We start from the raw sequence: 12,323 nt of genomic DNA, 5'->3' as shown, positions 1-12,323 counted from the left end.
ATTTTTTTACATAATAGGAAAATCAAAAATTAAAAAGAGACAATCAGTTTTGAGATGATTAGTTACATAAAGGGCGGTAAATATATGCAAGTTCAGAGTACTGCAAATGTTTAACACTGTCTGTACTAGCTATATTGTGTTAGTAAAATGAAAATTAAAGTGCATCAGCTTTTTTACACTGGAAATCTCATATCCTACAAATTTAACAAAATCTGTAACTCTGTTTCAAAATCTTTTGCATTGCTTGGAAACAATTACTTTCATGTTATCACAACATTAAATTAATTGATTCAGCAATTGAGGACTTTTGTTTTGCTTTTTATTGTCATTATATATATAGTGTATGTTAAATCAAATAGAAAATGTAACTTTCTATGACAAATGCAGTACATTGTTCATAAGAGACTAGAGCTGAATCAAGGACATGGCTTATTCCCCACAAGAGAGTGTTGCCTGTCTGCTTCTTTAGGTGTATAGTTGGGCACATATAGGTGTGAGATATGTGTGATGCCTGGCATTAATCTGGCAATTCAAGGTATTATTTTAGCCTTAAGGCAACTATACTGCATTTGATTAAAATTCTAAAATTGCTTGATAAGTTTAAACATTTTGAAAATACACCTCTGCTATATGATCTATTGAGCACAGTTCTGCATTATGGTTTCACACTGCCAGAAGCTGCTTTCTTTCACAAACATAAGCTGATGTTTTGAACCGCCATTATGTTGGAGAAGTGGGGTCACATCGAGCAATGACTAGAGCATCCAACATTGTGGATAAGGGTTCCTTGGTTCACTAAAACAGAAACATGCCTTTTTTATTCCATAAAGACATGGGTCAGACAACTATGATTAGCCTTTGATGCTTAATGGTTGCAAGCTTAACTAATGTTTTTTTCCCATTAAACCGAAAATTGCAAAGATGCAATAAAAGATCTGTATTGTGCACTACAATTCAAGGGACCTGCCCCTGTGCCTCCAGTTTGCCAAATTAATCTTATCACCTTCCTCAAACTCAATTTCTCAAAGTGCTCCTAAGTAAACCGAAATTAGGTGTTCATCGCTTTAGATACCTCATATACTATAAATAGGTGGGATGTTACATAAGGTTTCTTTTAAGTTTTAAAATGTCTCAATGTTAAGCTGGCACATGTGAAAGTGATGTTGTACAACCCGGGAAATTATTTACGATAGTTTACAAACTCTTATACTAAAGATTATCAAGCTGCTACAAAAGGCCTGAACAGTGAGACTAAGAAGAACTACCTTCCCTTTTGATTTCCTCTCACAATACAATGTGACTCATGCCGGACAAGCATAATGTAATATAAGTTGTGCATGATGGAGTAGTTGAGGTGAAAAGAATATATAGTCTATCTTGATTTTGAAAACAAATAACACAAACAGCAATAAACAATGTTAAATAAGGTGACAAAATATGATTCCGTTTTTTATTATAGTTTATAAAATATAGTACTCAATTGCCTGTATAAATTATACCTTGTACGTAAAAATGTAGGTATCTTTACAAGTGAAAGCGCATTACATGCCCTGTCCCTCTATATTTTGACCATTACTTGACAAGGGCTAGGGCTTGGAATGTCTACATACGTAAAGATACTGACATTTTTACATATAGAGAACCATTTAAACAAATATAATTAATATATTTTATGTATGTGGTGTGCCATAAGAGAAAGAGCTTGACATAGTTGGAACACAAATTAAATTCACTGCAGCCTACCAAAATGTTGTTTCAAAATGTAAACTAAGCATTTCGCTTTAGAGAATTGTTTTGAGGAGGCATTTCAGTCCAAGTTTCATAAGAGATCAGGATGACAACAGCACAGAGTTATCTAACATTAGGAACACATAAGGAGTTAGAAAGTGTTTCCTGTCAGAAGCGCACACTATGTAATGAGAGTAATGTGGTTGCGCAACTGGAGAAGATTCTGTTCTTGTACAACAGACATCATTTCCGCAATGAATCCTATGATATCACCTACTCTACATTCGATTTTTATTCTGGAAGGACATTCAAAAAAGGCTTTCACAAGTTATGAATCATCCTACTTCACAGAATTCCATAGTCATCCATACCATATACAATTCAGTGTGGCATTTACAAAATAGTGAATTTTAGTCAATTTTGTTGAGAAATGTTTTGAATTCAACTTATTTTCTTCCACTATTTAATCCTGCTGTCCGCAGTAACTCAGGCATAAATATTTTTATAATGGACTGTCAATAAACAACGTTAGTCATGTATATAAAATCATAATGTCAGCGCATGCGAATAAAATTCTGCTGGTCTTTAAACCTAGTTGCATGACATATTTAACGCTAATCATTAAAACTGTTTTGTTCACTTAAGTAGTGGGTCATATTTGAAAAGAAGGACACCAAAAAGAAAAACATTTACTTTATAAATGTACCCTGTCCCCTGAACTTCTAATATGTGCAACGAAAGGAACACGATGGAGAGTAGAATTAACATAAGAATAATATAACATAAGAATAATATCACCTATCTCAATTCAAGGTTTAAGGCATAGCAATTGAATAGGTAAGACAATAAAAGAAGCTGGATATGTATACACATTTTTAGTAACAGCACTGTGTTCTCATTCTAGATAATAAATTAGGAAAGCTAAATAGTGGCAGAAATAGGACATTGTTACTGATACAAGTGAAGTCACTCTTGGATGCCAAAGGCCTTCACAAAAACGTGTAACTGAGTCAAAGTGTTAAACCACAAAAATAAATTAATTTACATTTTAAAAGGCGGATACAAAAGACGCTGTTAATGAAAGATTCAACATATTTTAGTAGTTATTCATATGTTTCTTGAAGGAATGCTTAGAAATGTCACCAGTGTCACTCAGAGATATCACTATGAATGTAAGGTGCTCACAATTTAACAAAATCTTCTAATAAATATATATGACAATGTATGTTTAAATACTCATGTTCTTGGTAAAGTATGTCTTTGCAGATTGCTAGTGACAGAAATATGCCACGTGATGCTGCTACCTGCTCATAAAGTGCTGGATACCGGTTCAACCTACTTTCGCAGCGTACTGCAGCATGGGGAGCACTGACAGATTAGCATTAAGAAACATGGATGCAGAAACAGTATGTCAAAATACCTTGGGATATGACAGAGCCGAAAATGAACTTAACATTTAAATGTTTTAGGAATAGACTCTGTTTTCAGGCCACGGCCCTTTCTGAGACCCTGCAGGCTAGCTAACTTCCAGCTTTGAATTCACATTGATCCAATCACACACTGAAAGACTGTAACTGTGGTTAAGCACAAAAAAACATACGTCACATCAGGGATATCAGACTATAGTACACATTTTCATTTGTAATCTTTCTTTTAAGGCATTGTTGTGAAAGAAATACAGGAAACTTGGTGACTGCCTTCACTTTCTTTTTATTAAAAGGTTAGATCTGCCTGGTAAAAATTTTAAATTACACTGTACATCTGTATCACATGGTCAAAGCGGTTTGCTTTCCCTTTGCAGGTACAGAATCTTTGCTACAGAGATTAGCAGCACTTTCTCCCAAAACACTATCCCTTTCATTTGAAAAATTCAATTCAATAAAAAATATCAACATTTCAATTTGAACTTCATGGAGAAGAGACTTTTGAAAGTCAGGAAATGCTTTTGGTGTGAACAGGGCGTTTTTGTTTGCTTGCATTAGGCGATCCTGCTGTTTTATATTCTGTGCATATTGAATGGAAGACAAGATAAATGTACATTTGTAGGTAACTTTCTAATCAACAATGTGTAGTCGGTTTGCATTGTAATTATACATTACATAAAATGTAAGTTGAAGTGAACTGGGGTATAGGATTAGGGGCCTTCATTTATCATGTGGTGCAACATGAGTGATTAAATGTTAATGGGTAAAGCTTTTGTGGCTACATAAAGTATCAAAGCAGAAACAAATGTTCCACAGGGAGGGTTAGCCATATTAAACTTGCCTGCAGTGATGGGCTATCATTAGAAAGCCTTCTACCTATACCCAGGACTAGCCATTTACACAAATTCTACTGTAGGTTGTCTTCGTCTAAAACCACATTATGCAAAAGTTGACAATGCAGAGGAAATTTGCTTTTACGAGCTAAGATATGGTTCAGGGTTGAAGACGTGCCATTTGCGATATCGCTGCAAGTGGTTTGTATTCCTGGATGTAACTGGCTAGGTAGGCGTTCACAGCTCCTCCTGTGCACGTTTAACTAAAATAGTTAACACTGCCTTTCTTTTAGTCTTGTGTGATTTTTCAAGCCAACAAGGGCTAGTCACAGAAATGAGATAATCACACTATTGCATCATGTCCATTGAATCCGAAAGGCAGACTTTGCCATCAATTCTCCTGGAGACCAAAATGCATCAAAGTAATGCACTTTGAACCGCTCGATTTTTAATTGACCACGGATGACCAGCAAAGGGGACATTTTGCTAAATACTACAAATTTAAGTAAAGACTGCCACTTAAAAGTTGAGCCAAAGTATGTTCATGCTAACTATAAAGGGCAGGTCATATTATATCACAAATATTGCTTTATAAAATAAATATATATTTGAAAAATGTTTCCACTTGTCATAGGCCTGCATGAGTAAGTGTTTTATTGGGGCACGTCTCTGTATGTTATCTGCACGTGAACATCAATGTGCACATACAGATTACTTTTTCGATGGACATGTGCAAAAAGTAGAATGTCTAAACTAGTCCAGATTATGGGAACATAGGCAAGGACACACGCTTCAGCCTTATTGTGCTACTATGAGATTTGTTTACCTCCAATGTCAAAGGCTAATAACTTAAAAGTGGAGGACAATAGAGTAGAAAGGAGCAGGTTGTAAGCAGTGAAGACTCTCACATCTTTCCACCTTATAAAATTAGTCTGAGATATCTTCATATGTCATTTTTTGTGGACTGTGAATTGGTCATGTTGCCACCAATCTGACTTTACTGTATACATGCAAGACATGTACAAATTATGTAATTTCTTTTTCCAGCCTGCACACATGTGAACCCAGTATAGATTCAAAACCTGCATGTTATTTTTGTACGCTGGGTGTCTTTTCAATGAAACCATAAGTTTGCAAATAAGAGCAAGCACATAAAACCAACACGCATATTAGTAACTTAACATATAAAACAATTTTGCACAGCAAAATATATGAGAAAAAGAAAAATAACTGTAAAGATTGTTTTATATTTATTGTGATAACCTTTGCTTTCCATTTTAAAAGACAGAAAGGGTATAAATCCCTGAACATAAAATTTTACGGATTATTGCCTTTAAGTATGTGGAATTTGTGAATTACAGAAAATCCAGTTCTGAATCACAATACAACTGTAAAAAAATCTGCATCATCTTAAACTGTGCAGTAATGCCATTTTTAACTGCATAAAACTGTATTAGCGTTCTAAACATGTTTGCAATGGTTTCATATATGCTTATAGGTTATATCTTAGTGCAATTCAGTCCCAAATACTTCAGTTTTGAAAAACAGAAAAACATACATTTTGAATGTAAAATACCCCCATAAATATAAACTGGGGTGCCCCTTTTTAATACTTTGGTTTTCAAATACAGTCAGTGGTATAGCAAGAACTACACATACCCAACTTAGATTTAAGTTGCAAGCACATGCTGCATAAACTACTTTTTTAACAGCCCGTTTCAAATTCTACCCCTTTACATCACAACAGTAAACGATTTAGTGCATCAATCTTTAAAAAAAAAGCCTACATCTAAACAGATCTAACTTTTTTCAAATGTTTCTATAACATTCCTTTATCTGTAGCATATACATTTTAAAATGGCCAACAGATTGTAAGAAAACTAAATCAAATTATGGTCTATGAGTAAAAACCCATAGCATTCCACATTTGACAGAAACCAAATGCAAAAAATGGGGCAGATCTTTAAAAAAATAAGTTTTAGACTGTTCAGGCAACATGATGGTGTTTGTGCCATTCTGAGCACTTATTCTTTTCAAACACGCTTCAAAGTTCCTTCTTTTCACCACATTAAATTATCAAAATCCATATCGGACATCTTTTGATAAAACACCTTCAGTGCATTTAAATGGAAGTCTGGGGATTTTGCATAACTCAAAACAGTTCAGAAAAGATAGATGCAATGTTTCACAGAGAGGATCTGAGTTGCACTTTTTTGCTTTTAAACCAAAAAAGTGATGAGGCATTAAAAGAAAAAAAAGGATGAATGTCATGCCATTCCAGTCTCCAAATAGTCAATTTCCCAAGCAAAATGAAAACAAAGAAAAATTCTCAATAATTAGACCGTACATGTCCAGCATGCAGGGCTTTTTTTAATAATATAATGTCTCCTTTGTCATAAAGTCTTTTCTTTCAAACATTTATAGTCCATTGCTGCTAACAAAAAATAGCAAGCACAATGCATGAGATGAATATGGTGTTGTAATGGGAAAAAAAGTCTTAATTTTGGCAGAACCAGGGCCAAAAACTCACATGTACACCGAAGGGTTGCTGCAGACTTGGATTTGGCAGGTTGATCTAGTTTCTAGTTCTTTTAGCACACAAGGGGCTAGAAGGGTGTGAGCTCAGCAAGCTGCAGTCTACAATTTTCACATTCTGCAAGCTCGAAAATCTGTGAAGGAGAGCTCGGGAGGTCCACTTTGTGAGGTCAGGTTGGTCACACTGAGAGGTCTTGATGGGCACATATAATGTTCAGTGTAGCCCAGGGAAGAGCTGTGGATTGCTCGCTGCGAGACTAGGTTACCCGGATCAAGGTGGCCACGCGAAGTGCTCAAAAGGTGGCCAGACCAAGGTGGCCAAATTAAGTGCTCAGGGTAGCCGAACCACTGTGGCCACATGAGGGGCTGCAGGTGGCCACATGACGATGTCAGGATGGCCTTATGGAGAGATGAGGAGGGTCTCGACGCGAGCGGACAATATTTGTATCGTTTTTAATTTTTCTTTAAGAAAGTTAGCTCCAACTTTATGAACTTTAGCAGGTGGCAAGTTTCAAAAAAGAGCGTCAAGTGACCAACTGAGTGCTGTGGCTGGTTGGATCATTACGAAGCAAGCCAATAAAAAATAAAAAAAAGTAAGAAAACAAACTTAAAAACTGTCATGGTAAAAACTCAATGTGAGAAGCTTAAAACAGCCCAACAACTCAAAGTATTTTAGGTTGTTTTATTTTTAGTTTAATTTAAAAAAAAGTTATGGAAAAATTCAGAAGTGGCAAGCTTGGCTCTGGATCGAACCCCCAGCCAGGGTGCGAAGAGGGCACTCACATGAAATACTCGGGCGAGGAGGGGTTGTCGGTGCTGCTGGCCGAGCCGCGCTCCCGGAAGCCGTTGCTGAGCAGCTTCTCGTACTTGTCCTTGTAGGCGTCGCGCTCGCGCAGCAGCCGGGAGATCTCGGCCTTGAGGTGCTCCACCTGCTGCAGCAGCTGCGTCTTCTCCGACTCCAGGACGTGGCGCTGCTGCACGCGCTTGAAGCGGCAGGACTGCGCGTAGCCGCGATTCTTCAGGGTGCGCCGCTTCTGCTTCAGCCGGATCACCTCCTCCTTGCTCACCCCGCGCAGCTGCCGGTTCAGCTCCCGCACGGACATGCTGACCAGCTGGTCGTCGGAGAAGCGGTCGTCCAGGTGCAGCGAGGACCCCCCGCCGCCGTGGTGCGAGTGCAGCCCGGCCAGCAGCGACCCCCCGCCGCCTCCAGGAGGCTGCTGGCCGCCGCCCGGCTGGTGCTGGTGGTGGCCGCCGCCGCCGGGCAGGTGGTGGTGGTGATGGTGGTGGTGGTGCGGGGCGCCGTTCTGTGCGGCGGCGGCTGCTATCACCGCGGAGACCACGGCCGCAGCCGAGCCCATCTCCTCCCCGGCCATGGGACCCCCGGCGCCGGGGAACTGCTGGCCGCCCCGGAACCCATCGTAGCCCTGGAGCTGCTGGTGCTGCTGCTGGGGCGGCGGGGGCGGGTGGTGGTGGCCGCCGTTGCTGATGAGTGCCTCGACCGCGTCCTCCGGGCTGAATCCGAGCGCCTCGGGGTTGAGCTGCTGCGGGTAGCCGGTCATCCAGTAGTAGTCTTCCAGGGGGCTCTTCTGGTCGCTGCCGGAGCCCGGGCTGGGCGCCGAGAAGCTCGGCGAGGGGGGCACCGAGCTGCAGGGTGTGCTCATCGGGGTGGACGAGAGCGATCCCCCGGCGATCAGGCGGCCGCACTGGCTGATGATGCGATCGCTCTCCACCGGCTCCTTTTTCACTTCAAACTTCATCAGATCGAAGTCATTAACATATTCCATGGCCAGGGGACTAGTGGGCAGGTCGGAGCTGGCCATTGCCAGGTCTGATGCCATCCCCGCGCTGCTGACAGCCCTCCAGGAGGGGTGCAGGGGGGCAGCCACCAGCGCGCCGCCGGCCGGCTCCACTGGCACTTTTGGGTGCTTTTCCCCCTTTTCTCCTTCAGTCTTTGCGGAGTCTTTGGAGGGCTCTCAGGAAAGGCTGGTCCCCCGGCAGAGCCTTTCGCACGGATGCATCGGCGCTGCACTTTCCCTCCCCGTGCAGTGAAGGCTGCCTCGAGAGCTGCAGAGCTGGAAGTTCAGATTTTGTTAACACTTCATGCCTTTTTTTTCAACCCCCCTCTCCTCGAGTCTGCAAAAGTTGCCAGGAGAGATACAGTTGCAATAGGGGCGGGCAGAGGAGAGGAAAACAAGTTCACGAGGAGTGAGGAAAACAGCGAATTGCTACAAGAAAGCCCAGGGTTATTTTAAAGGGATCCTCCAACAGGAGAGTTTAAAAGCATTGCTGAGTTTTATAGCTGCTGTGACGTCGGGTTTCAAATGGGAAATTGACTCCGGCTCGGGGCCAATGGGCGGCCGGGATCTGGTCATTAGCATAATGCTCTAGAAACAAGGAAACTTTCCGAGCTGTCGATCAGGGTCGATCAGCTGACTGTCAGCCGGGACCTGCACTTGTTAACCCTTTCGGGGCGTTGCATCCGCACGCGCCGTGTACCCAAGGACGCCAGGGGACAGGGGGAGCTGTTCTCCTGCATCCTAAAAGTCGAAGCACTATGCTTGACTACACTTTACCATGTGTTCCTACACGCGCTAATTATTCACATTATCTGGCAAAAATATGCGTTATTGTTCCTCTGCACACGTACGGATCTGAACACTATAACTGCAGTCGGTTTGTTTTGCAGCATTTTTATATGCATGTTTTGTCGTTTTAATAATGCATTGTGTCTCTACGTGTGGTTTGGGGTATTATGTGCCTATACATCGGATTATTTGCATCATAATTTGCAATATAAACGTGGAAACACTCTTTACTGGCAAATCCCATTAGAAATACGAATACACAGCTCACGTGCCCTCCCAAGATCACATAATTTAAAATGGCTCCTTTATGTATCATTTTTTATGTCTGTGGGTTTTGCGAGGGAGGCTCCGAAAGCCACCATGTAAAGGAGTTTTGCCATAAGAAGATTGGCAGCGCTCCTGTGCTGCTCGCTCGTGCCCAGGTCTCTAAGTGGTTAATTTGAAAGTTGCGTGCCCCCATAAATCTCCCCGCGAGCCTCCGGGGGAGGGTTGAGGGAGGTCGTAGCCAAGTGCATGGATTTAGGGCGCAGTTGTCCTCTGCGCACTGCCCCCTGGCCCAATTAAGAATAGGGTAACGCTGTTCATTTTGAGAGCACTCCCTGTACTGGCCCGCACTCTTTGTCGCTCCACAAAGCTGAGGGACGTCTCCCTGCCTGCCAAGGGTGAACTTGGCGCTGTGCTCCCCAAGGAAAGCTACCCCTGAGCGCCACAGGGCCGAGAAGTTAGTTTTTCATAGAGACACTGTCCTGCACTCTTCACGTTTAGACGCTGTTGCGAAAGCAGGACAGCCTCTCACTTTCAAAGCGCTTCAATAGTGGCCCGGTAGCGGGGTTTTCTCTTATCTAAAGGTGTTTATTAATCTTTTGCTGTAGAATCCTGCTGTTTGCGTGCGCTTTTGCAGAATACTCGCTTTGGGGTCTTTGCCTATTGGACAAACCAGTTCTGTGCACATAACTCTAAACCCTGTTTGCTTCGTGTGAGCTGCTTTGCACAGACCTGTTTTGGTGCTTATGTTGCTTGCGAAAAGGACCATTCGTTGCTGGTTGTGTTCACCCTGAGAAAACCAAGGCACACCCCCCCTGCTTCGCTGCGCTGCACAAACACAAGTGCATAGCATAGCCCTTCTCTGTAGACGCACCCCACGCTGACACGTGGATCCATGTTCCTCGGCTGTTACAATTTTGGCAGGTGTGTTATTTGCTGAAGTGGGAGCTGGCCTCTGCAAAGGCACCCAAAGTGTTGTCATAAACAGAGTAAAAGGACAACTGCTTAAATAACAGATCGTTCTGTTAAATGTCGCATAAAACATTAGCTTTGGTGTTTCTTAAGGTCAGACGCACCTTTGTGTGATCCCTCTCACCAGTGACAGGATCTAGAAATGCACCTGGAGTGCGGTTTTTGGAGGGTTGTGGTACTGGCTCCGCTTAGTTAATTTCATAAAGCACGGCTGAATGCCGACTACCCACCCCTCCCCCGTGTTCTTGTAAATCTTCACAGCAAGAGATCCTGCCTGCAAAAGAGCGAGAAGACAATATTCTATTGTGTCCTCGGCTGGTTCACGCCTCCACAGCGCCACCTATTGGCCGCTGATGGTGTATTGGTCCCAGTCCAGGCACTCAGCAACCCTGGAGTTAGAGGCACCGAAGTTAGTGCACGCTGCAGAGAATGGGACCTGTTTTGTACCGTAATGCAAATCTTTTTCGGCTGCAGAAAAAAAGAACACATTTAGTCCAGGTACAAAAAGGCAAAGGCCGAAATAATTAGCACGTATATTACATGTTCAAGTGATATGTCAATAACAAATACAACTTTTATATAGCATACTTCAAAAAAATGAGACGGACATATATTAATATAATTGCTCGTTTGATATTTTTATTTTTTAGCATATTTTGCAGGAATATCAAGAGTTGAATTTGTGTTCGTTATGTCGCCGGTAAGGAAGCCTCGGTGTCGCGCTCTTTAAAGTTATTTACGTAAAAAATAGAATAGATCTCTGAAGCTTGTCTTCTGACAGGTACTTCGTCACACATTAAACCAGCAACTTGGACATTGCACCTCACCCCCCACCCCCACCCCACCCCCGCCTCCACACGCCGTTGCGGGCAAGTTTCTAATTATAGCCGATCCTTCGAGCCCGTCTTTAGGGGAAGAGAAACCCTCGCCAGTGTAAGTGAATGCGGACGCCGCACGAGTCGTGAATGTTCCCCTTTGTTGGGGGGAAAAAACAACAGTTTGCTGCAAACCGAGGGCAACGCCTTGCTTTTGGAACAACGTGCACCTGCTTGGCAAACACAGAGTCACTCGAATAAAATATGTTTCATGTTCTTTTGCTTTGCAAAAAAGGCATTGACGGTGAGGTGGTGTGGGTTAATTTCTGTAAGCAAACCATAGGCGATTTTGTGTAGCCAATCGTTGACGAGAATGACGTGTTTTATATAGTGCTTCATATAGGTTGACCATATTTTGAGAAACAAAATCCTGGGGAGGACCGACATAAAAGAAGCACTAAAGCATTTATTCTCTCGACTATATCTGTCCTGTCCCGGTTTTGGCTGGCCTTGTAAATACAGGCCCATATATCTATGCTAGGCGTCTTGTTAATATATGACTGTAACTTGTATAAACTTAGCTTTGTAAATGTGCCTATATATGTGCATTAATGTATGTATATGTATAATATCTGGGACATATTTATAGAAAACTATGTTTGCATGATATTAGCTGTGGCAGTACCTCCAGACTGCAACCCCCCTCCTCCATTTCTCCCTCCTCCTTCCCACTCTCACTTTCTGCTGGGAGCGCCAGCCGATCTGCTTCTGTGTTGCCTGACAGAAACAAATACATTACTTACATTGCTTCCGACTTTGGATGCGCCTCTCAAAGGAGAGCAAAGCATACATTTGAATGCTGCTTTGCAGGAAGTCCTGTCCTTTGTCCCAAAAATTGGGACATGTATTTAAAAATTAGCAAAAGCATCCGGACACGGGGACAGTCCTCTGAAAACCGGGACTGTCTCGGGAAATGTGGGACGTCTGGTCACCCTAGCTTCATGCCGCACGGCCGGTTCTAAGCATTGAAGAAACTGGCCCTTCTATTCTATTTTTGGTACACAATTAACCAACCTAAGAAGGCTGAGCTGGTCTTGCTAGCTTCTTGACCTGCAGATCACTACAGTTGTTACTGCTAACCGTTCATCTCACTGAGCCATCTGCCAT

General features: G+C 42.3%; 1 protein-coding gene across 1 annotated transcript; it reads right to left on the bottom strand.

The window, feature by feature from the left end:
* Nucleotides 1–3,418: 3,418 nt before the first annotated feature.
* Nucleotides 3,419–8,772, bottom strand: MAF (MAF bZIP transcription factor). Its single transcript, XM_078671520.1, has one exon. The coding sequence runs from the start codon at nt 8,356–8,358 to the stop codon at nt 7,300–7,302; it is 1,059 nt and encodes a 352-aa protein (XP_078527646.1). The 5' UTR covers nt 8,359–8,772; the 3' UTR covers nt 3,419–7,299.
* Between the last annotated feature and the right edge of the window lie 3,551 nt (nt 8,773–12,323).

This window comes from Lissotriton helveticus, chromosome 12 (genome assembly GCF_964261635.1).
Source record: "Lissotriton helveticus chromosome 12, aLisHel1.1, whole genome shotgun sequence".
Classification (NCBI taxonomy): domain Eukaryota; kingdom Metazoa; phylum Chordata; class Amphibia; order Caudata; family Salamandridae; genus Lissotriton; species Lissotriton helveticus.
This window is presented reverse-complemented; position numbering and strand designations above follow the sequence as displayed.